Genomic DNA, 25752 nt, shown 5'->3' with positions numbered 1-25752 from the left:
CTCATTAACCCTTAATCAAATGTCAAATATAATACCAGAATGTTTTTGACTCAGTTTTAATTCTGTACTGGTACACTCTTAAATTACATTCATTAATATTCATATTCATCAATAAGTTTGTTTTTTTTTTAAGTCTAAAAGTTTTAATTTTAAAAGGAAAGAAAAACAAATAAGCTCAGGTAAATTACCAACTGAATAAATAAGATATTTGTGCTCAATTAAATACAAATATTGTGACATAAATTTAAATTTATATGAACTTTACCCACCTTTTGCAAGTAATGTAAGAAAAAGTCATCCACTTTGACAATGTACTGTGATGTGAAATCAAATTCTGGTCTGAAAATTAAAAATAAATATTATTGCTTATATCAGCATAAATCTTTTGGAACTTGTGCATGTATATATTGTTATGCACAGCTTCTTTTGCATAGTAAATATTTCTGTTCTAAAATATGTAGTACTGGAAATTTACTTTGAATATTTAGTACTATCTCTCTACTTTAAAATTAATTTATTATTGTAATATTTAGGTTCTTGTATTTTACAGTACTTAATTTGTACTAAATATTTTGGTACAGAAATTATACAATATTCAATGTTTAAAAATCATAATTATAAGAGATTTGAAATAGAAAAACTTTCAAAATGCTGAAAATGTAACGGTAGTACCTAAATTCCAAGTACAAATTAATTGCTGTCAAATACAGGTACCTAAACATTACAATAATTTAAAAGTAACAAAGTAGAACTGAATATTAAAAGTAGATGTCCAGTACTACAGCGATTACATGTTTGACGATTTGACTCAACCATCATAGTTGATATAAAATACTAACTTGTTTATTTTAGACTTTTTGTAATTTGGATATATGTTTTAGTATTTTAAATCAACTATGATAATTGAGTCAAATCGTCAAACATGTATTTGACAGCTAGTGCCCCTTTAAAAAACTCTCATAACAATCTAAATAAAACAAACAACTTGCTAAAGTTAAATGGTTCAAGTTTACATATTTAGGTGTGTTATGGGTGTGATGATATAATTTTTAGAAACCAGATGCTATTTTTACCAGGATGCTATATAAAATATCTGAGGAGAACACTTACCTTGCTCCTCTAAGAACAGGGGTGGACTGAATCTCATATTCAAAGAATTCCCAGGTACAAAACAATAATGGTTCATCATCTCCCAGAATCTTCAATCCATCATCTGATAGGCTTATCTAGAAAGATAGAAATAAAAATATATAAAGGGAAAAAATGATACATTGTGGATTCATTTATTTTCGTAGGTACCAACTTTTGTGGATTAAGGAAAAGTTGCATTTTAGTGGATATCTGATTTTCTGGTTTTGCCAAAATCAGCATAAAACCTTTCCTACAGCAAATTTATCTATATAAATATACCTTCTGTATATGTATCTCAAACAGATTCTGTCCTCTTTCCAGGTGAATAGTTTCATCAAAATCTAGAGTTGGCTCTTCCAACTGAAAAAAGATAAAAAAAGATAACTCATCTTTATTAATGAGGAAAACTTGTAGCATAAGTCTAAAAAAATCCTTATATCGTGTGTATTTTACTTTAAACAGCTATTGTTATCCAAGATGTTTGGTTTATCTGTGTTATGTAGTTATGGTAAAGTTTAATCTGCACATGACACCTCCTGAAATCAATCATAATCATATTCTATCAGGAGCATCAAATAATCTCAAGCATTGCATTGACATTTTTTATTTTCAATGCTTTATACTCACATTCAACAAAAGAATTTTAACATGTCAGAATTAATAGCTGTCATACCTTTATAGACGACTTTTACTTACATGCAATTTCCCTTACACTGCCTTTGTCACACAGCATATGTTATTATATTACAATAATTGTCATTTGTTCAAAGAAGTACCTGATGCCAACTGACCTCGTGTCAATTGATGTAACCAATTCATGATAAAGAGTCACTAACTGGACAGTTTTCAATAACTTTTCCAACTAAAAAAGTTTCAGAACTCCCCAATGTCATATCAGATATTAAATTATGTCAATAAATATAGACAATTCACAAAATTTACATCAAAATAGGTGACAGTGCTTTTGAGTTATTGTCCCACATGTTGAAGACAAACAGACAGATTGACTGACAATAGTAATGGGTGTATAAAAAGAACTCAAAATTGGTAAATAGAGCCATACCTCATCAGTAGGTGCTGTAATCTTAAACTGCTTGGTACCATAAGCCACATCTCTCATTTGACTTTCTAATTTCTACAAAACACAATGAACTGACTCATTAATATACTGTTGGACAGTAAAAATACATTGTCTAATTCAGAATAAGGACAAACAAATATCAATTCTTAAATAGTACCTGCGAAGTATAAGGCTAATCTGTATACAATCTATTTTGCCCTTTTTTCAAGTATTTCATTAGATTTTTGTTTATTCATTCTTAATTATATCGTTTGTTCAATTCAACCTGCAGGTTTGACAACATGATCAAACCATGAATATTGTTTACCTTAATTCTGGCAGCTCTAATGTCCAATAGTCTGGCATATTCATCTAACTTAGTCTCATATTCTTTCTTTATTTCATCAATCTTGGTGCTGCTTATTTCAACCTAAAACAGAACAAATTAATACAGAATACACATACTAGCTATAAAATTTAAACATAGAAGTTCAAGTTAGTTTTATGCAGGCTGAAACTTTCTTTAATACATATGGTTTCAATACTTTTGGTAGTTTCAGAAGAAGGAATGATAGCTTCAATGTAAACCTTTCCCTCATAATTTAATAATATTCATTTGTTTCATTAATTTATCCATAGATATAAATCAAAGACCAGATTGCTCTGATGGATAAGATTGCCATTGTTTTCATTGAAACATGTATAAATGTAGCTGGATAATATTATTTTCAAAACTTATTCAACTGAACATGTAAAATGTAATTTACGTAATCTGAATAGTTACAAAATAGCAAATCCTGGATAAAAGTGAATGAACAATGTACTTAGGCCTATTGTGTTTTGTTCTTGTACTATTGATTCCAAGTTTACTTTCCACAGCAGTTACTGAGACTCAGAGTGAGAAAAGGTATTTCACTTCATATTTATCACCTATTTTCCTACATTATAATTCTAGAAGGGACCCCATTCCTAACTCTTTAAATATTTAATTTCCTTTTGGTATGTGATCATGACTCCCTTCCGTACACATTCCTTGGTTTAAATTGCGATCATTTTTATATAATACGAAATTTATCGACAGAATGAATTAATTTTTCTCAACGTGTTGTATAGTATTTTGATTAAGATTATGCAACAACAATAACCCTTAATAGCAGACATACATAGAAAGGATCCCATGAGTTTTAAATTAATCAATTCAGTGGAGAATCCAGAGCAACCATTCAATCTAATACCCCTTGAAGTCAAGAAAACTATATGCATGTGCATAATTAACTAAACAAACCCTGGAGCAAGAATGTATATTAAATGTTAATTAAAAAACCTAGATGGTTCTCTATTTCTTTATGGAAGTACAATATCAAATATCAGTTTCATAAAGGTGACATATAAGAAAAATTTGTAAGGGTTCTGCGGAACCCAGTGTCTCGCCTACTTTTGCTGTAAATCGCAGACTCAACAAAAATGAGAAAAAAAAACAATAAAAATATTCCTCTTGATAATATCTTATGATTGTAAGAATTCAAAGCTTCTGTCCAAGTTTAGTAAAAATCTAGGATAGTTAATGAATCTAACAAATGTTTTAAAAATTTAACTGCAGACTGTATGTAATATTAACGGGAAGAAAATCTAAGTCCATTTAAAGGTAAAATACAGAAAAAAACTTTAACCACAGAGTGAATGTAATGTTTCCCCACAAAATTTACTTCTGGATACTATCTTATGAACATAAACAAGCTTCTGTCCAAGTTTGGTGCAAACCCAGGATAGTTAAAGAAAGTTATTAAAAATTTAAAAACTTTAACCACAGAGTGAATGTAATGTTTTCCCGCAGAAAAACTAAGTCCATTTAAAAGCAAAATACGGAAAAAATGGATTTATTTTTTTACAAAATTTACTTCTGGATACTATCTTATGATCATAAACAAGCTTCTGTCCAAGTTTGGTACAAACCAAGGATAGTTTAAGAAAGTTATTAAAATTCTAAAAACTTTAACCACAGAGTGAATGTAATGTTACCCCACAGAAAAAACTAAGTCCATTTATAAGTAAAATACAGAAAAAATGGAATCTTATTTTTTTTAAATTTACTTCTGGATACTATCTTATGATCATGAAAAGGCTTCTGTCCAAGATTGGCAGAAAACCAGTACAGTTTAAGAAAGTTATTAAAATTTCAAAAACTTTAACCACAGAGTGATTATTTGTGGTTGCTGCCAAAGACGACGGAATGTAGGATCGCTTAGTCTGGCTTTTTCGACTAAAGTCGAAGGCTCAACAAAAACTCCACATCAGTTCTTATATGACAGAAATAGATTTATCGGAATTCTGAGAACTCTCGCATTTTTATCAAAACTGGGGAATTCCCTCTGACATGTTTCAAAATTTATAAAAACACTTAATATAAATACTGCTTAATTCTGATTTTCCGTGTTGTTCAAAACATACATATAAATCAAGGGAAATATCAAACATGAAGATTATGAAAAGAACATTATAGAATAGTTGTTTAAGATCAATCCATTTGTTTGTTTTTACCTTTTAAAGAAAGACAATCATAAGAATCTGAGATGTTCCTTAATGTTTAGAATAAAACGGATGACATGAGGGCATGGCCCTGAGCCAATGGTATAAGTCTACAAATTGTTTGAAAGAAATCAATTCCCAAAAATAAGTAAAACTTTCAGCAAATTAAACCTTTCCTCAAAATAAAGTGTGAAATTAATATCTTGAGAAAGGCCTTATCAAAAAGGATTAAATATTGTGTTAATCTCACAGAAGTTGACAGAATCTTGAATAATAATTCTCTTCTATTAGATGGTGATAATGATATTACAATCTTTATCAATTTCTACAACAGGAGGAGCTGTAAGATCACTTATTTTAAATTACTACATATGATAGAAGTTACCATATTTTCCCCCTTCCTTGAAAAAAATCTGCGGGTCCTCACTATAATATCTATTGTAAAAAACCAAAACTGTGTCTGTCCTTCATAAAATTTTGGTGGTGAAAACTTTCAGACCACTTTTGTTTCAAAAATGTAAGACATGCCATATTCATACCTCATGTTGATAGTCTTTGTTGATCTTATGTTGTATGACCAATAGATTCCTTGTCTTTTCTAACTCATGGACAGTCTCAGCATACTCTGCCTGTATTTCTAACAACTGTTTATGCTCATCTACAAATAATTAGTTCTTCAAGTTTAATACTCCTGTTTGCTAAGAGTCGATTAAGGTGACTACTAACAAGACTTCAAACCCACTGATTATATTTTGTAATGATAAAATTTTTAATAATTCAACATCTAAGTTAAATATGTCTTTATAACATACAATTCTGACAATTATTTTACAACTCTTGTTTTTTTTTAACCTAGTGTCATTTCCTTATAAACTTTTATATTAAATTCTTTTTCTTTACATATGCCTGTTTCAAAAACATTAAAACAAGCTTTCTTGTATAATTTTAGGAATGATGTGAAAAGAAAATGTTTCTTTGATTCAGTATTAAGGGAAAGTGTGTTGGAATCTGACCTTTGGAGACTTCAACATCCACTTTCTGTAGGAAGTCAGGATCTGGAATAGCTTTCTGTTTCTTCTGTTTAACTAGCACCAAAGCTTCTTCAATTTCACTAAAATCTATGGCACTCTCCTGTAATATATACCATTAGAGGGTGTGAGAACAGTTTTATCTTAAATCTTTGTTCTTAAAACACTCATTGTATACCCTAATTTACTTAATTAAGTCTTACTGATAAAGACTTTGAGTAATACTTTTATGGTATATAGTAAAATCGCAAAAATACTGAATTCTGAGGTAAATTCAAAACAGAAAGTCCTTAATCAAATGGCAAAATTAAATTAGAATATATCTCAAACACATCAAACAAATGGATAACAACTGTCAATTTACGCTCTTTTAAAAAAAATTGAAATGGAAGTCAGACTATTGAAGTTAACACCCAGCTCTATTATACCAGTAACAGACATGCATTTCTAATACTGTAAATGGGGTAACAGACATGCATTTCTAATACTGTAAATGGGGTAACAGACATGCATTTCTAATACTGTAAATGGGTAATCTTCATGAGGGGTGCATTTTTGCTAACTTTAAAATTACTTTAAATTTATAATAAAATACAAGAAAAAGCTTATATAAAATTTACATTACTTTTGTTCAGTAAATGTTAAAAAGCCTACCTTAGTAAAGAATCTCATCTTCTCCTTGAGATCATCATATTCCTCTTTTAACTGGTAATGTTCTACCTGCATGGACCTGTAATCTTGTTGTAACTTCTCAAACTGATCTGTAAAGGTGAATAAATAATGGTTGTCAACTGTTCCATGTCAAAAATAAGCTCAATAATAACTGAGCCTTTTATAGCTGACTATACAGTATGGGCTTTGTTCATTGTTGAAGGCCATACAGTGAAGTCTTTGTTGGACAATTATCTTATTGACAGTATAACATTATTTTCATTTCAAACAATTACTACCCTGGGAAACTATATATGTTTAAGTGGTAGTACCCTGGGAAGGCATTCAATTTTTCCTACAGGGTTGTTAATTTGATGCTGCATCAATGGGATGCAGACTTTTCTGACTTAATGATGTTACTACATTTTACTGTATAGAAAATTAATTTTTCAAATTATATGGTCTATCACTACAATATTATTTTCATAACAAGAATGTGTCCACAGTACACGGATGCCCCACTCGCACTATCATTTCTATGTTTACTGGACCGTGAAATTGGAATAAATTCTCTAATTTGGCATTAAAATTAGAATGATCTTATCAAAGGGAACATGTATACTAAGTTTCAAGTTGATTGGACTTCAACTTCATCAAAAACTACCTTGACCAAAAACTTTAACTTGAAGTGTAACAGAAGAATGAATGATCAGACAGACGGACGGACGGACGAACGGACGCACAGACCAGAAAACATAGTGCCCCTCTACTATCGTAGGTGGGGCATAAAAAGTAGAAACTTCCTCATGCCCCCCATTTTTAGACAAAAAGTTATATAAGCTATATATATTGGAAAACATATTTAAGATATCATTCTTTAGTTGGTCATTCTCAAAGTGGCCTCTATTATTATCTTACCCGATTCTCTGGCAAGTTTATCTAGGATGCCACCCTTTTCTCCCAGATCAGCCTTTAGTGTGGCCTCTAGTTGAGCTATCTGTACTTTTAATGCATTTTCTCTCTGTCTCCATTCTCTTTCTCTCTCCAAATCAAAAGCACTGTAAAATCAATACATTGATAATTTGCACATTACAATAACTCTTAAAAATGAATGCATTTTTAAAAATATTTCTCCTAAAATCAATGTAATTTCCAATGACCACTTATTTGGAATTTTCTGTGGCTTGGTGTTTCAGAGTAAATAAATAAATAAACAATGAAAATCTTCTTTATTGTTTCTTATGCATTTAAGTTTGTATATTTTTATTTGTGCCTCATAACATAATAAGTTTTATTCAAATTAACAAAAGATCACATGATTACAAAATTGTTAAAAACAGTAACTACCTTACCTGTTCACAAATTTCTCATTAGCTTCCTTTAATATCTGGTTCTCCTTTTCTAAGCATGAAGTCTGTTCTTGAAGCTACAAGTGTAAAATTATGAAAAAATGAAATCAGTCTCAGTTAAAGAAAGGCGCCTAAATCACTAAATAAATCCTTTGATATTAAGCAGTTGTAATGGGTTGCTAGATAAATTACATTTTTTTAAATCAGATTTTATGATCAATCTTCAATTAATATATCACCAAACATTCATATCATGTTGTGATGCAAGTGTGATCCATGGCACTTTATATCAGTTGTCATTTATTCCAAGCATGTTTATTATCCAAGATAAATACTTCACTTGATTGTCTCTCTTCATTAGCTGAGTAAAGTTACTAAACTGTTGCTATTTGACATTAGGCATTCAACATTTGAATTTTTTTAGCTGTACATGAATTTCCTCATTATGTAACATTAGTACCTCTATTAGTTTTCGGTTATTAGCTGTACCAAACTTCAGTTCATTCTGTAAGGTCAATACTCTATTTTGTTCTTCCTTCAGCTGCATGTTTAATCTTTCCATCTCCATTAACATGCTGTCATGGCCATGTTTTACTGTTGACATGTTCTGTTAAAAAAAAAATATTTAATTAATCAAGCTGTGATCATTTCAAGGTCATCAAACTTTAAAAGAGTATACATCTGGAAGTCACCTGCTTTGATCATTCACAAAAGTACAAAAAAATAAATGAGATAAATGTACATGGGACACATATAATGCCCCCGCTTGGATATAACTTTATAAAAGAAGTCAAGAAAAGTAAAAGTGATGCAACCAAATTCATACTTGAGCTGTGTCCTGTGGTAATAAGCATTGTGTAAAAGTTTCATAATATTCGGTTGAGGCAAACTCAAGTTGGAGAACAAAAACCAATTTAGAGATGCACAGATTGATGTAGACAAAGGAAAATCTTTAACCCCCCTCCGCTTCAGCGGGGCATAAAAATTTAATCAATATACTTACTGATTCCAGGAGAGCATATTTTTCATTCAGTTCCATCAACCTAGTAGACTTTTCTTTAACTTCTCTCTGCACCTTAATCATATCTATATTCTCCTGAACTGTGAATCTGGAATTAAATCATTTAAAATATTAGTTATACTGTAGAAATAATTGATGCTGATTTTTTGAGGCTACTTATATCACTTTACTAAAATGATTGATTTTACTAAATATTGTAATCTTGTTGAACAAATCATGGACTGCATTAATAAAATTTATTTAAAAAAAGGCAAGTTCATTGTTGAAGGCAGTACAGTGACCTATATTGTTAATTTCTGTGTCATTTTGGTCATAGTGGAGAGTTGTCTTATTGGCAATCTTCACACATCTTACATCTTCTTTTTTTATAAGTACATAACAATGAATATGTTATTTATATGCAATTTTACAAATTTGGCTTTATCATTTTAATTATCTCCCCTTTCAATCCATATTCAGTGTATTCCTAATAAAATTTATGTTAAAACTTTTTTATTACCTATGCTCTGCTGTTATTTGTTGTTTAATCTTGACAAGATCCTCTTCATAGCCTGCCTCTTGTAACTTCATCTGAAAGAAAGGCATTAAATGATTATAAAACAATTCTTTATTTTTAATATAATCATTCTCACAAGAAGCAAATTTCTGTACATTTCACCAAGGTTGGCAAAAAAGCGATCAATACTAGTATTGACCATGCCAGTTGTAAATACCAGCAAATACAGGTCGATAAAATTTGGGGTGGACATTTCTTTAAAAACCACTTTCTATCCTGGTAATGAAACAATGAAAGTGTAAAAGTAATTATAAATGTTCTCATTTCTATTCTTATTATAAATTCTCAAGAAAAAGTTATTTTGAATGACTTATTAGTACAAATGATAAAAACTGTTTTGTCCCTGTCAAGAGAAATCATCAGGTGACTTTTCACTAATTATATAGCATTGCAATACACGTAATTACATTTTGCACTGGTTTTGTTGTTGTCTTTCTTATATTGTATAAAAGTTCCTATAGAAATTGAATGTCCAGACCTTATTGATGCATTTGAAGTCTGCCTTTCTCAAGCATTTTTTCTGTGAATATTCTTCAATTCTATTATCGGTGGGTTAAATTTGAAATCTCCAATACAGTACAGCTTATAATAATAATATCAGACTAAACATATAATCATTCCTTAATACAGAAGCTGAGATTTTCCACTCAAAAGGTTTCTAACCAGGAGATTATCTTTTACAATTAATATGCATTCAATAAAATGTACTTTTCTCATCGTACATATACAAATTATCTGAATCGCTGTTTCCAACAGACATTAACAATGATGTATGTAATTAAACCAACCCGCTGTTTGAATTCCTCCAATTCTTGTTCACATATTTCATTCTGTTCTTGTAGTTGAGCTATGATATCATCTCTAAAATAGAATAATGGATTATCCCTTTTTAAATGCGTTTCATGTCTAATCCAGTTAGCATGCTTTAACATTTGTAGGTATAAAATCAAAAGCCATACTCCTTGTTTGATGCAGTTTACCAATTATTGTTCAATTCAAATGTAATCTATAATAAAATTTAAAAGCACAGCTTGTGTCAGACAAAAAAATGTAAATTCATAAATGTAGACAAAAAAATAATTAGTTATCACAAAACTTGGATATGAACAACTGAATATGGGATGAAGATTTCTGTCAAGTTTTGTTACATGTACATTGAAATATCAAAATTAAAATACAATATGTTAAATCCATATATTTTTTTGTTGTTGCTACTTTTTTGTTTTTATTGAGAATAAAGACATTTTGCATTAAATTAATATTCTGTAAAATCAGATGATATTGAAATTAGCATGTAGTAGAAGTGTGGACCAATCATGGTTTGTTCAATTAGATGCATTTGAATCTTGCTCAAATAAATCATTGGAAAATTATTGAACAATGTTGAGAGGTTATAAATGTGATGTGGAGTGAGATTTGAATATTGAATCAAAATTAAGTATTTGGTATTACAGTTACAATCAAGTTACTCAGTAACAAGTTCATTTAAATATGATAGCAATAACGCCATTTTGATTAGTTCTTACTTCTGACGGTTATCTAGTCTGAGGTTATCCAACTGATTATGTCCATATTTCTGGAATGTGGGACTAGAAACAGTCTTCCTGCAAAAGGATACAAGCAATGGTGAAACTTGATATTATAATTGTAATTGTTTATCAATTGAATTTTTAACTTTTTAACCAAATGAGCATCATCTGTCAGAAATTGATCTTATGTAAATTAATATCAATACCTCTGTTAACTTATTTCAGGTTGGTAAATCTTTATGTAAAGTCTGTAACTGATTAAAAATGAGTTGATATAAGAATTGAGTTAAAAGCCTGCCAATTGATATTTTATAGTGTGTTTTTTATGTTGTGATGTTATGCTATTGTTTTGGAAAAAGGGAGAAGGTTTGGTACCATTAAAACGTTCAATCCCGCTGCAAATGTTTGCACATGTCCTTAGTGAGGAATCTGATGTACAGTAGTTGTCATTTGTTTTTGTAATTTATACATGTTTCTCGTTTTTTTTTATATAGATTAGATCGTTGGTTTTCCCGTTTGAAAGGTTTTACACTAGTAGTTTTGGGGTCCTTTATAGCTTGTTGTTGAGTGTGAGCCAAGGCTCCATGTTGAAGGCCGTACATTGACCTATAATGGTTTACTTTTTTTTAAATTGTTATTTGGATGGAGAGTTGTCTCATTGGCACTCAAACCACATCTTCCTATATCTACCTACAAAACTGACCAAAAATCATCTTTTACTTGCCATTTAAATGTCCAAAATCTTATACACGTACATGTATACATGTATTTGCATAAGGTTGATTTATATCCTATGCAGCTCAAATAACAGAGATTTAAAAGCTTTGAGGCAGAAAATGAGTCAGCATTGTCTTTAATTAAAATATAAAATAAAGATACCTGTGATCTTATTTAAATTACATGTATGTTATGCAGGGTTTCCCCTGGGTCTATTATTTATTTCGCCACCTCTTTCGCCAAAACAATTTATTTTTCGCCACTTTATTATTTTTTTCGCCAAATAATATAACTATATTTTTCGTTTAAATTTTACATTTTTTCTCCCCCCCCCTCCCCTTTCCCTTAAATAAGATGATTTTCCCCATTGTGTCTATGATTATGCTCTCAAACTTATTTTAGAGTTTACATGTTAATGAATAAACACTAAAAATTTACTTTAAAACAACAGATTTTTTTAATTTAAAAGGGAAAACTATTCATTGTATTTTAAACAACTTTTCTAATTGATTGGGCCACTATACTTTTAATAATAAAGAAGATATACGTCCTGGAATATAACAAAATTAATGGACATGTTTTGATTATATAATACCAGTATAATTCGTAGGGAAAATTTCTTTTAAAGAAAAATACTGATGTTTCCTTTTGTATTAAGAAGTTTTGTTTACAACAAAACACATGAAATTGATCCCTCGTCTATGTGTAGTCATTACATTGAAGGGCTACTCTCATTCGAGCCAACCTTTTGAATAGATTTCTTCATAACGACAGTTTTTTTTTCTTGACCATCGTAAATGAAAAAGTTGAGACGTAAAACTAGGCTAGAAACACGTGTGTCACTCAAACGATTTAAAAACGTCTTCCTAATCAATTACCGATATTTAGGTCAAAGGATAATTAAAGTTTTAAATCCGAGATTTTTCTTGCTTTTGGACATTTTTCGTCACAACAACAGCTTTCTTTTCTAAACTATCTTTAAAAGCGGAAGAGACGTCAAAAGTTTGCTTCAAACACGTGCGTCGCAAAGTGGTAAATAAATTCTGTATGTGACATTTAACAGAAGCCATTTAACCATATCATTTTGTCAAACAATTCAATCAACACCTTTATTAATATAGTCCTTTGTTGTCGATAGCTATACAATGCAATCAGCTGATTATTGATTTTCTGTCCAAACCTTAATGAGGTCAAGGTGAATTCCGAGTATTGTCTGATCGGGTACAGTCCGAGAAACTCGAAAAAAGTAAATAAACAAGATGGAGGAAAATAAATCGTTCTATATATTTCTTTCGCCAAATTCTTTCGCAAATGACGAATTTTTATCGCCACAATTATTATTTTTTCGCAAATTGCGAAAAAATGGCGACCGCCAGCGGAAACCCTGATGTTATGGTTCCAACCACCTTTTATGAATACATACCTGTGAGGGGCAGTTTCATAAGGACCAATAACTCTTCTGTTCTTGGCAATTCTTGTGTCTTCTGGTGGTGCATGCTGTGTCTTAGCTATACCCTTAAATTAGATGGAAATAAATTATAAAATACAATCTCTTTGTCTATCCTTTTATTGATTATAACATTTTTTTCAGATTTATGATAAAATGTATAAAAGTGTGCTGAAAATTTGAAAAATATCCTCTCATTAATATTAAATTGTTTTGCTTGTAAATATATACACAATTACAGGCAATTACAATCACATCTTATTTAGGCTATAAATCATCGGGCACTATTAATTGTATGTTTTGGTATTTGCCATAAAAAAATCTGTTGAAACACATAAATAATATGGCTTTAACAAGTCAAAGCTACATTGGAGCTATTCTGTTGAAATACAGTGTTTTTAACTATTCAGGGTCTGTTCTTAAGTATGTTACAATATTTACTCTTTGAATTCATGACTGTTTTTTCATCTTAAATTAAAATATTCAAAATTATTATTTGACACTAGTGACAGAGTACAGTGGCGGATCCAGAAATTTTCATAAGTGGGGGCCCACTGACTGACCTAAGAGGGGGCCCGCTCCAGTCACGCTTCAGTGATTTCCTATATAAGCAACCAATGCCCCCCTGGCACCCCTAAATTCACCTCTGGAGTAACACATTTACACACCAAGTTCTTTATGCTAATTAGGTGTAGTAACACACATGAAGAGTATAGAATATGAATTATATGTTGACGACTTACTGTATTGATTCTAGATCCTACATGTGTATAATGTGAAGGTCTCTTACTGGCTGCTGATAATTGTTGTTTTGCCAACATTAACTGGAAAGGAAAGAAAATGTCATAATCAGTTGCTTTTATCTTGTCAGAGAAAAAAAAGACAATGAAACATCTCATAAGTGCCATAAATATAATATGCACAGTTAACATCTACACAATTTTTAAACAGATACATGTAGCTATAAAGAAACTAATATAGTTGTTTTTTATTGTTTTATGTCCAACTTGGTTTTTACAAAAACACAATATTTTTTAAAATCATTACAGGTTCAATTGTTAAATATTACAAGATCAATAATTGAAACAGGAGTAAACATAACTGCTTCCATAGTCTCCTTAGAGTATATACTACTTTTTATGATTATATTACTTAAAAGTCAGAAGAAACGAGTGACGGGTGAAAAATAATGTTTATCCAATTCTTGAACCAATGCATGTATATATCAAAAACTTAGTCCTCTGTGCACAATTTTATCATTTTATACGCAAATATATCATATAATCGTCAATTTTTTCTCTCTCTGTTATAATTTAACAAATATGGCTACTCATTAAATGCCGTGTTTTGAAGCTAAAGTTTACCGATTGTCGCTTTATAGTAAATAATCAACAAAAAGCATGGGTATTAAGCATGTGTTTAACATATACAATCAGGTAATTATTTATTCTAATGACAGATTGATGCGTATTGCTATCACCGGATTTTTTATGAGGAGGGTCACGCTTAGGTCATTATGCAAACCGTAAGTATGTCGGAGAATTGCTTCCTGGCAGCAATCAATTAAAAATAAGTAAACTTCTTCTAAATGTGGACAAATTAAAGAATTTTTCTCAGAAAAAAGTATATGTACATAAATATATGCATATTTTTTTTAATTCGAGGTTTCATATGACTTTAATTCCTACTTTTTCATTCAGTTGATGATTCTGTTTTTCTAATTTCATGATTCTTTCTTTGAATTCTTCCATCTTTTCTGCTACTTCTATATTCATTCCTGATGTTTTACCTGAAGTTGAAACAATAAGATAACTTAATGTAATATATTTCAAACATACAGGAAGATAAATAAAACAGTTTAATATCTTTAAAAATTATATCAATATCATATGGTTACTTTTATATGCTACAAAACCGTATATCAAAGCACATGTACCAACATGCATGTTGCTTTCAATATCTTGAGTATGAGGCTTTGATGGGGTCTTCATTTTTTTTTTAAATGCCAATTACAAATGCATCATCCTTTTTCTTTTCTTTTGCATCTTTTTCTCTATTCTTTTATTTGGCTCATTTATATTCTCTTTTCTGTAAGCTCCAATTTTATTGTCAGTTGAAAAGCTGCTGTTCTTGGTTTTTTAAAAATGAAATTACTATTAAAAATGTTACATTCTTCTTATCTCATTATTTGACCAAAATTATGAATATAAATCTAACAAATTTACAACCCCTTTTAAAGTGGAATCTCAAATCAATAAATTGAAAATGATAATATATTTCCAGGAACAGTCAAGTATCAAGAAACTCCAGGATTTAAAAAAAAACATGAATGTTTACCTCCAACATGCTCCCTGTCTATATCCTTCTTCTTGTCATTGACCAATCGTAGCAATTTAGTGGCCATTCTGAAGGAGACAAATGAAGTTCATAATTGCATGTAGAGCAAGACCATAATGTGGAAGAAAATTGAAAGACAATAGATAACAAAAGAAACTTTCAGCAAAGCTTACTAAACTTTAGATTCAAGCAAAGTCCATTATTTTCAAATGGAATTTCTTAAAATAATTAGGATAAAGAAAAATTGAAGGTGCATAAAAGTATTATATGGTAAAGATTCTGATACAATGTAATTTTATATATACATGATACATATTATTATTTAGAAGTTGTATTAATAGTGAATACCTCCAACTAAAATAATGGCAACATCTATAATTTGGCATGTCACACCTAAAATTAATTCTGACGATAAAAAGGTGCACAATGGTGATGATCCTAAGATTTTCTTTTAAACTTTGATGTGGGAATAAGGAGATATAGTGTCATGACTGTAGTGTGCAGATGACAAAATCCATATCATGCCTATGATAACCCCCCAAAAATAATTCTAATAAAGAAATGTAACACATATTTAGAAGGTGTAAAACTACATCATGTTGGAGAATAGCAGTGTTCTCCCTAGATGTTTTCTTGATACCAAAAAATTCTACAAAGCGTCTTATTTCTTAAAACTATAGAATCATATTAAAATAAGGATGATAAAAGGACCTTAGGAGAACACTTATATTTTGTTTACAATTATGTTCAGCCATTCTGAAGCAGTTGCACTAATTATTTCTAACTTAGAACTAAATTGAACAATGTATCTTACTTTTTAATTTTGTCTTCCTGTTTACGTGCATGTTTCTTCAATATCAAGTTTTCTTCATAAATACGAAGATATTTGTCTTCCAGGGTATCCCGGTCCCATTTTGCAACCATTCTTCTTTGCTGTTCTGCTCCTTTAATTAATTAATAGAGTGTAAACTTGTAATTCTGACAATAACAATATATTTTACATCATTACATGACCTTTTTATTTGAAACTACATGAATGAAATATATGCAATTTAAACCTAGGTTGATAAACAAAATTTTTGTCAAAATTTCTCAAAATCAAAACTTTTTCCAAATTGGATAATATTCATTGTACTTACAAATATATATACATGTAGTCTCCTCCAAATGCATGTGTGGTGTGTCTTTATACACAAAAGAGATGAGAAAAAGAAAATTTTTGTTTTTAACAAAATACATTGAATATTACGAATACGGGTCCGTTCGCGCCCATTCACGTACGCACCCGATTACGTTTGCCCCGATTCACTTTCGCGCCAAATTTTTATTGCTTTTGTGTTTAATAACTTTGTAATCAAGTATTGGCAAGTGTATTCATATAAGTATATTTGTTGTCATTGTCTGAAATTAAAGTGAGACCACGTTGTTTTTTGTGTTGAATATATCTTATTCTTGTTTTGGTTTGTGTATTGCTAACTTTTATTTCATTGTTTCAAAATAAAGTGAGACTCTGACATCATATTTTTTGTGATGAATAAATTTTAAGCATGTTTTGGTTAGTGTATTGCTATAACTTGATGTTTCATTGTTTCAATTCAAAATGGCCAAGCTGTTAAAATCTTTTGTGTTTTTCTCATTTAACATCTTCAATGTTTTACTCATACCAAGCTAAATACATCCAGTATTTACATCAAATCAATTACAAACAACAATCTTGATTTTCTCATAATAAATTATTCAACTGGAATTTGATTTTAAATTGGGTGCGAATTTGGAGGTGCGAAAATGAATTGGGCGCAAACGGACCTGAAACTGAATATTACCTGCATCATGCCTTCCTCCACCTGGATCTCTGACGGGAATCATATCTACATCTCCCATGATGCTCTACCAGGGACTGAAAAATACATACAACATATCAAATAATGTAAGACACACAAAGAAAGGATAAATCATAATATTAGGCAGAATTCAATTTGAGGTGTGCAAAGTTTTACAAAATTCCCTCTCCCAGTCCCAGTCGGAGGGCAGTCCCCTTCATTATTAAGAGTGTTTCAAGAGATAACTAAAAGTTGCCCCAACTTTTTAACTCTTAACGCAAGAGATAAACTGATATGGCTTATGAACACAGAAGATAAGTCTATTCTCACTACTGCATGTAAATTTATTTCGAAAAATTGTTAATTATGTGGCCTTCTTGTCTGCTTCAGACACGAGGAGGACTGTGTAAATACCACTGCTCCTTGAGTACCGCCCCTTGGTGTCTGTTGCAGTAGGGAAACCTACACTATTCTCAATACCTGTTTACTGCAGTATATGTTATTTGCTGTGAATATACATAAACTTTTTTCATTTGTGTTTGTTTTTCTGCATCAGATACGAGGAGGATTGTTAGAGCTTTTAAGATCACAATCCTAGAGCATCGTCCCTTGTTGTCTGTTGCAGTTAAACAATCATTTATTTTATATTTTATATTTATACATTTTCAGCAAAATATTATAAAATCAAGTGAGAAAAAAAATAAATAAATAAATGGGGTTTGCCACATCTCTGGAGTAGCAACTCTCAAATACTTTTTTATTTATCAAATAATACCTGTATGACTATTTCAATAGTTTATATTACAATGTTATGTAAAATACTGTATCTTATATCAATCATATATGTTATGTGTATATGCCCCCCTAGGGACCTAATTTGGAAAATAAAATTTATCTTATCATTATGGAGTATGGTTAACAGATTTTGAAGTAGTCCAAATAATTATGACGTCTGGGACGGCTATTTTATTTTTTTTGTAGGAAGGCGTCCCAGAAAAAAATTAAAATAGCCTTGCCAGACGTCATAATTATTTGGACTAATTTTGAAGTTAAAATTAATTCATATATAGATTTTGTCCCCTTTCAAAGGTTATGACAGCCTCAAATTATGAATAAATTTTATGACTTGGCAGATGTGAAAAAAAGGGATAAAAGCTTATACTCTATGGTACCAGCTTATAATTAGCTTGCCATCAGTTTAATTGTCAGAACTTTACATGTTGTAACATGTTATCTGCATAGACATAGTATTTAAATGAATATTAAATATATAACACAAAATTCACTTCAATTTACGTCAGGCAGTCTTGTTACCTAAAACCTCATTTAAAGGAGAGAACTGCTCATGTCATCTATAATTTATTTTCAATCAGTATAAAACGTGATAAAAAAGAGAAAAAGATGGTGTCCAATGTAAACAAATGGTTTCTAATGTGAGTGTGGCATATTAAGACAGTTTTCAATGCTTAAGTTAAACATACTGTTAGGTTAAATCTTCAAAGATAAATCCTCGGCATTTAAGCCTCAAGAATTATTTGTAGAATAAGAAAATCAACTTTGGGTGGTTTGCCTTTTTTCTAAAAACCCAAACATTCCGCAGACATGCGCAACAGACCGGAAAAGCCATGTAGTTAAAGTAAAGTGTTCATTCGAATTTTTTCGGGATATCATATAGTGTTCATTAACTTGATATGGACAACCTTTTCATAGAAAAAACAAAAAAGGACACTGTGTACAGCCATCGGTGGTGAAAAAATATTCGACAGATCATTGAAAAATTAATATGATTGAGATTAAACCTAACTTACTTCGTACCTAACTGACATAATTTTTTATATGTTTTGTGTACAATAAAATTGAGAATTGATGATGGGAATGTGTCAAAGAGACAACAAACCGACCGTAAAGCGGACAACAGCCGAAGGCTAACAACGGGTCTTCAATCTCAACCCCCTATAACTCTAACCAATGTAGAAAAAACAAACGCACAACAATACATCAGGGACTTTCTATAGTTTTCTTAGTATAGAAAGTCCCTGATTACCTGAGACTACTATAACACTATGTGTTATAGATAGTGTTATGGTAGTCTCAGCTGAATACATACAATAAAACTCAGTTCACTGAGAGAAGTCCGAGTCCGATGTCAGAGTAGGTAACAAAAGAAACTAAAAAAATGACAATGATACATAAATTAACAAAGAACTACTAGCAGTTAGTGACATGCCAGCTTCAGACCTCAATTAAACTGATTGAAAAATTATGTCATCATCATATAAATACCAAGTACAAAAAAATATCGCTCCCGTTAGGGGTTTAGTATTATACCATCATCACTGAAATATATGAGAAGAACATAGCCCGTAGCATGCCAACAACCGGAAAACTTGTAGCCAGGGGTTGGGGGTTCGGACGAACCCCCCTTGAAAACATTTAAGAACTGTTATAGTCAACGTTCTGTTCGAATTGTGACTGTTGTGGTTGTTGATTGTTAAATTCGAGTTCGTGAGTCCAAATAATCCTGGCTACGGGCCTGAACCGGTTTTAGAATAAATGTGTTTATTTCCGATGCAGTGAAACAATATAAAAGCCAAAATATGCAATGACCTGACAACAATATCGTAGCTATATCCTTCTTGATAAGTCTGTTCAAAAGTTTTGTTAGCTTTTTTGAGGTGTATGCCGACATTTTTGTGCTTTGTAAAGAATATTACCATACAAAATTAGATGTGAAATACATGAACGTATAAAGTGTCTGCATGTTGAATTATATTTATAAAGGATGTACTTGTATAATGATGAAAAATTGTATGTTGGAAAAATAATATAAAGTAAAGTAAACTTAGAGAAATAAACTAATAACTAAATAAAATTGAATTAAATCGCATTGCTAAAGCTCAAGAAAAAGAAGGTGACGTAAGATAAAGTTATAAATAGTTTCGTCTTTTTGTAAAGGATATAGTTAATCTCATTTCTAGAGTTCTTTTGATCATAGCCCTTAGTGTGACGTTGAGAAATTAATTAAATAAACTGTTATCTTTTAAAAGAAAAAAAATGTATGTAATTTGCCGTAGAAAAATAACCCTAAACAGTCAAACCAGTACACAAAACACCACAAACAAAACTATGAAAGGTCAGACTGAACAACACGACTCTGAGAGAGAGCACCGTTTTTTTTATAGGCTAAGCAGATTCTGCTCCAATTCTGACACCCGTCATGTTATTCAGGTACAAATTCGAGGATGTTTCTTACGGTAATTAGCTTTAATAGATACATGTATATATTTTTCCCTTTGAATATTTCATGCAGTGGAAATCGACCAGTTGCGACGAATAAGGCTAAACTTTTGACAAAATATGTAAAACTTGCAACTTTATATGAAAAGATGAACCGCTAGAATTACATTTGGATTTTATGAAAATATGTCCAACTATTGATACAAATTGGGATAAGTTCGTGATAAAGACTCTATAATATTTAGACCCTTTGCGTGATTGGCCCTACCCCTTTCTCTTTCAACTAAAATTATAAATGGCAAATCTTATTTAACATTTCATTGACAGACTCCAATGTGTCGAATCAGGGGACTGTTTTTTCCAACTTACGGTACTGGTTCATGAGTAAGCAAGTACATAAAGTATCGGACGAGAAGTGAGTAGGTGCCTGGAGTACTGAGTCATGAAACTAGAGGCTCTTAAGAGCCTGTGTCGCTCACCTTGGTTTATGTGCATATTAAACAACGGAAACAGATGGATTCATGACAAAATTGTGTTTTGGTGATGTGTTTGTAGATCATACTTTACTGATCATTCTTGCTACTTACAATTTTCTCTATCTGTAATAAACTTGGCCTTTTAGTTACAGAGGAAAATATTTTGGCAATAACTCCTTAAGGGAGTTTTTTGGTCATGTGACTTATTTGTAGATCTTACTTTGCTGAACATTATTGCTGTTAAAAGTTTATCTCTATCTATAATAATATTCAAGATAATAACCGAAAACGGAAAATTTTCATTAAAATAACCAATTCAGGGGCAGCAACCCAACAATCAATTGCCCGATTTGTCTGAAAATATCAAGGCAGATAGATCTTGACATGATTAACAATTTTACCCCGTCAGATTTGCTCTAAATGCTTTGATTTCAGAGTTATAAGCCAACATATACATTTCACCCCTATGTTCTATTTTTAGCCATGGTGGCCATATTGGTTCGCTTGGCGGGTCACCGGACACATTTTTAAACTAGATACCCGAATGATGACTGTGGCCAAGTTTAACCCTTGGCCAAGTTGTTTCAGAGGAGAAGATTTTTGTAAAAGTTAACAACGACGGACGACGATGACGACGGACGACGCCGGACCCCGGACGTCAAGTGATGAGAAAAGCTCACTTGACCCTTTGGGCCAGGTGAGGTTAAAAAAAGTGACCGGACTTACGGAGTACTGGGTCGTGATTAGGTGTAAGGAGTATTTGGTCGGAAATAAGTAGGTTCCTTGTGTACTGATCCGTGAATGCGTAGATTCTTGAAGCACTGGAGTAGATTCACGAAGAAATTTACAACTAAGATTGATCGTGAGTATACCGAATTGTTCATGACTAACTATCAATCAAAGTTGTATTTTTTTTGCCGGGTTCTTGAGTGAAATGGTGCTGGTTCGAAAGTGGCCGTAGGTGCCCGTAGTACTAGGTGGTGACAGATTTAGTTGCGTGGAGTAAGAAGGTGGCTGAAGTACTTGATTGGAAGTAAGTAGACGACTGGAGTACTGAGTAATGGAGATCACCCACGTTATTTGGTGGTGTTCTTGTTGCTCAGTCTTTAGTTTTCTGTATTGTGTTATCACGGTAGACGGCTGTCTGCCTTCGCCGTGTTTTAGTCATTTCCATGACAATGCCATTTTTTTTTATAATCAATTATTGAATTATGCATGTCTCAGCAAATCAATTGAATTAATCGGTTTTCGATCTTTGTGGTTTTTTTTGGTCATCTTAACATGCATTGACTATTTGTTCGAACGCGATCGGTTGTTTACAAGAATAAACAGTAAAACCCTTTAAAACTAACATAATTTTATTCCTTTCACAGTGACGTATATAATACACAAAATTTCGTTTTTTTATATCAAGTTATTGAAATGAATTTAAAACAATCAGTAGGACAACCGGAAGCGCCTGAGTAAGGATTTCGGCGCTCAGTGATACGGTTCACTAGTCGACGTTGTCAACACGTAATGGCGGCCATTATTTGACGTTGGATTTGGCATTCCACGCTGGAAAGTTGCATTTAAGACATTCTTGGATGCTTAAACTTTATGCCACACAACAGCAAAGGTAAAGGTTTATTATGAGATATATCAGTCATTTTTTTCTTTCAAAGAGGTCGTCTCCCATCAAATGATTTAAACGGCAAAAAAGTGTAAAATCATATATGAACACATGAAAATTGAAATCCCAGTTTTCATCATTTCCTTTTCATATATTTAATCCACTATTTACACCAATCATAGGTGTATTACATTCGGATTTCGGTCATGGGTATCCGCCCTTGTCTCCGGAAATATTATACCAACAAAATTAGTCAACATCCGTTTTCAAAATGGTAAAGTGTTCTTCACGATCTCCCTAGAAATAGGTAACCTATCACTTTGTGCGAAGATAATAGAACATTGTTAACCCGTAACTGCAAATCAGGAACATAACTTTAAAGAAAAGTATGCATAGAATAATGTACAATGTTCATTTTTAGTATCCACAGAAGAGATATCATCATTGGATATGCAAACAGGAAGTTGCGTATTAGTTGGACGTGACGTAATAGTTGTCGACGCAGTTGTTTGTCCGATGTCGATCAATGGATACACTTTAGACCATAGTTTGACTGTGTCTGGCTTCATGAAAGCTTTCATCAATATTTCAGCTGCTTGTCATGATTTGTATTTTTAGTCAGATTTTCGGAATCCTCTGGTTTTATCCATTTTAATGCCTTAAAAAAAATCCCCATGGACCCCCATTTTTCTTTTTATAAATCTTTTACATGTATAATAATAAGTCATTTGTGAAAGTCTTATAAAATTTTATTTATTTTTTAATAGTATTTGAGCACTTGAACTGGTCAATGATAAAGCTATGAAAAATCAAGAGAGAACATTTTCCCGCTAAAATTCCAATGGCTAATATCTCGAAAACAAGCGCATGTACCCCTATATTTTTTTTGCTATTTTGATTCCTTAATTTATTCCCTATCAATACATACTAGTTTTATGAAAAGTTATTTATTTTGAAACTGAGCAGCGAACATCCTTAAATCTAGATATTCTCTCTCTTTTACATCGAATGGAATCCATGCTACAGAATCCTTGTATTCTTTTGGTGACCTACAAGAAAAAATGTAAATGTGTTAAAAAAAAAGTCTTTTACTTTCATGAAAATTAATACACATGCTGCAATTTAACCATGTGGCGTAACAGTCAGTATTCATATCATCTGGACTGCCTCGGTGGTTTAGTGGATTCCAAAGCGTGTTCGCCTCGATTGTGGGAGATCGTAGGTTTGAATTCCGGTCAGGTCATATCAAAGACGTCAACATAGGTATTTATTGCTTTTCGGCTTAAACACAGCAATGAGTAATAAGATCACAGTTGGGCTTGGACTCAGAATTATGTAATTGGATATATATGCCTTCTGTGGACTGCTACCTTGTGAACTAGCACATTAATAGATAGACCGACTCCGAGTGTCGTAAACAGTAATGTTGATATTCATATTTCATTATCATTTTCTCTTCTTAAATATACTCTTAACTTGCCGCTGGGCGTCAAATAACCATCACTCCATTCATCATATCATATGAAAGCTTTAGTGTCGGGGTTTCTCAGAAGTCTGACAATTGATACATAAAACAAAAGCTGATACACATGGAAATCGATTATAACTACATATTTTCAATGCCAAAAAAAAAAACACTCATCAAAGATACCAGGTTTTAACTGTGTACGTTTGAAACGCGTTTTGCCTGCTATGTAAGACTCATCAGGTACCGTTATGCTCGATTAAAAAAGTGAGAGAAAAAAAACTAAAGTTAATGAGCACTAATGACCCAAAAGTCCGAAATGTATTGCTAAATACAACGAGTAAATTTATTCTGATACTTTAATCTCTCTCCATACTATCCTATTTGTGATACCAGGAAAGTTATGACAACTCATGCACCATTAACAAATGAAGCTAGAAACACACATATGCAAACGGCTTGCAAAACAGATATAAAATGGAGGACAATATGCTTTAGACACAAATTCTCAAGCTCAGCTGTCGATCTTTTCTGGATTTTGCAGAAGAAATTCTAGCCTTTTCGGAGAAACTTTAAAAGAAAAAAGGGAACTTATAAGAATATATTTTATATACCCGGTTCTTGCAAATGATGTCCAATACTGGATGATATTTCTTGACAGTTTCATACCGTCGGTGGATACAGCTTCAGGTCTGAACATGTAAATTAGTTCGTCTCCATGGCCACTACCATTGAACCAAGACGGGAAAGGTCCAACCCACGGTTCTGGACTTGGCATGGAAAATTGATAATGATATGTCGTCGCTCCATACATAGAATGCAATTCCAACATCATTATTGTTGGGTAAACAAACATGATATCTGCATATAGATGTGTAGCAAGAAGGCTTTGTTCTTTTGGAGAGTTTGCTACAAAGTAAAAGTCACACAACTGACGTTTTACTTCCTCATTTTGTTTAAGATATGTTTTGACACATTCGGCTATAACTTCTTCATAAGCCACTCTGTGTGGTATACCTTCAGTCAGTGAAAAATTAAATCGCTCCTGAATTTGTGGAAATAAAGTAACGACTAATATCGAGCCTTCGTTGGACGTTGTGCCAGCAATCATGTCCAGAGAACGAAAGAATATAGCTACGGCAGAAGTAGGGTCCTCTAGAGAAAGTATTGGATTTACAGGAAACAATTCACCGTCCACTACTGGGTAATTGTCGGACATGTAACCGTTAGTGTACTTTATCGAGTTGAGCAGTGGCATAAAAATCTGTATACCTTAATAGATCTTGGACTGATAAATTTCTCAAACAATCAACGAACGAATATTCATCATCAATTGAACAGCCAGTTCTATTTGCTAGACCTGTCGCATATTCCCTGACAGCCTCCGGTTTACGCATTAGAATTTTGCTATGAACACCACTCTGACATATTACTCTCTGAAACAAGCCTTTGTTCGAAGAAATCAAGGACTGCAGCGATGTACTCATTGCACCTGCCGATTCTCCGAAAATGGTAACGGAATTTGGATTGCCACCGAAAGCTTCAATATTATCGTGCACCCATTGTATTGCTAGTTTTTGATCCCATAAACCAAAATTTCCTCTATCGGCCGGATGGTCCATTGCGAAAAATCCAAACACACCCAATCTATAATTAAGAGTAACGACGATAACATTTCCTGTCATGGCAAAACCTGTAACATCGTCCTCATTTCCATAGCCAACTTCAAATCCACCGCCATGAATCCATATCATAACGGAGTATAGTTTCGTTTTACTGATCAATTTTGG

The 25752-nt window shown here is 31.9% G+C and overlaps 2 protein-coding genes across 9 annotated transcripts in view; both read right to left on the bottom strand.

The window, feature by feature from the left end:
- LOC134720832 (protein fantom-like) overlaps positions 1-18824 on the bottom strand; it is a 36693-nt gene extending 17869 nt beyond the window's left edge. For all 8 annotated transcript variants that reach the window (XM_063583383.1, XM_063583376.1, XM_063583378.1 and 5 more), the window contains exons 1-22: positions 18654-18824; positions 17176-17249; positions 16167-16296; positions 15353-15420; positions 14704-14804; positions 13759-13839; positions 12992-13083; positions 10849-10926; positions 10111-10183; positions 9266-9336; positions 8749-8854; positions 8206-8352; positions 7749-7822; positions 7315-7454; positions 6400-6506; positions 5731-5848; positions 5257-5375; positions 2520-2621; positions 2195-2266; positions 1411-1491; positions 1111-1226; positions 270-339 (exon numbers count right to left, since the gene is read on the bottom strand). In XM_063583383.1, coding sequence (XP_063439453.1) covers positions 270-339; positions 1111-1226; positions 1411-1491; positions 2195-2266; positions 2520-2621; positions 5257-5375; positions 5731-5848; positions 6400-6506; positions 7315-7454; positions 7749-7822; positions 8206-8352; positions 8749-8854; positions 9266-9336; positions 10111-10183; positions 10849-10926; positions 12992-13083; positions 13759-13839; positions 14704-14804; positions 15353-15420; positions 16167-16296; positions 17176-17233 — 2004 coding nt within the window. In that variant the 5' untranslated portion in view covers positions 17234-17249; positions 18654-18824. The remainder of the gene's footprint in view (positions 1-269; positions 340-1110; positions 1227-1410; positions 1492-2194; positions 2267-2519; positions 2622-5256; positions 5376-5730; positions 5849-6399; positions 6507-7314; positions 7455-7748; positions 7823-8205; positions 8353-8748; positions 8855-9265; positions 9337-10110; positions 10184-10848; positions 10927-12991; positions 13084-13758; positions 13840-14703; positions 14805-15352; positions 15421-16166; positions 16297-17175; positions 17250-18653) is intronic.
- A 3959-nt stretch (positions 18825-22783) lies between these two features.
- Positions 22784-25181, bottom strand: LOC134722330 (bile salt-activated lipase-like). Its single transcript, XM_063585943.1, has 3 exons — positions 24577-25181; positions 23469-23546; positions 22784-22871 (listed from the first exon to the last, which is right to left on the bottom strand). The coding sequence occupies exons 1-3, from the start codon at positions 25179-25181 to the stop codon at positions 22784-22786; spliced, it is 771 nt and encodes a 256-aa protein (XP_063442013.1).
- Between the last annotated feature and the right edge of the window lie 571 nt (positions 25182-25752).

The sequence above is a fragment of the Mytilus trossulus genome, chromosome 6 (genome assembly GCF_036588685.1).
Source record: "Mytilus trossulus isolate FHL-02 chromosome 6, PNRI_Mtr1.1.1.hap1, whole genome shotgun sequence".
Classification (NCBI taxonomy): Eukaryota; Metazoa; Mollusca; class Bivalvia; order Mytilida; family Mytilidae; genus Mytilus; species Mytilus trossulus.
Note: the sequence above shows the minus strand (reverse complement) of the source record. Positions and strands in the feature narration are given on the sequence as shown.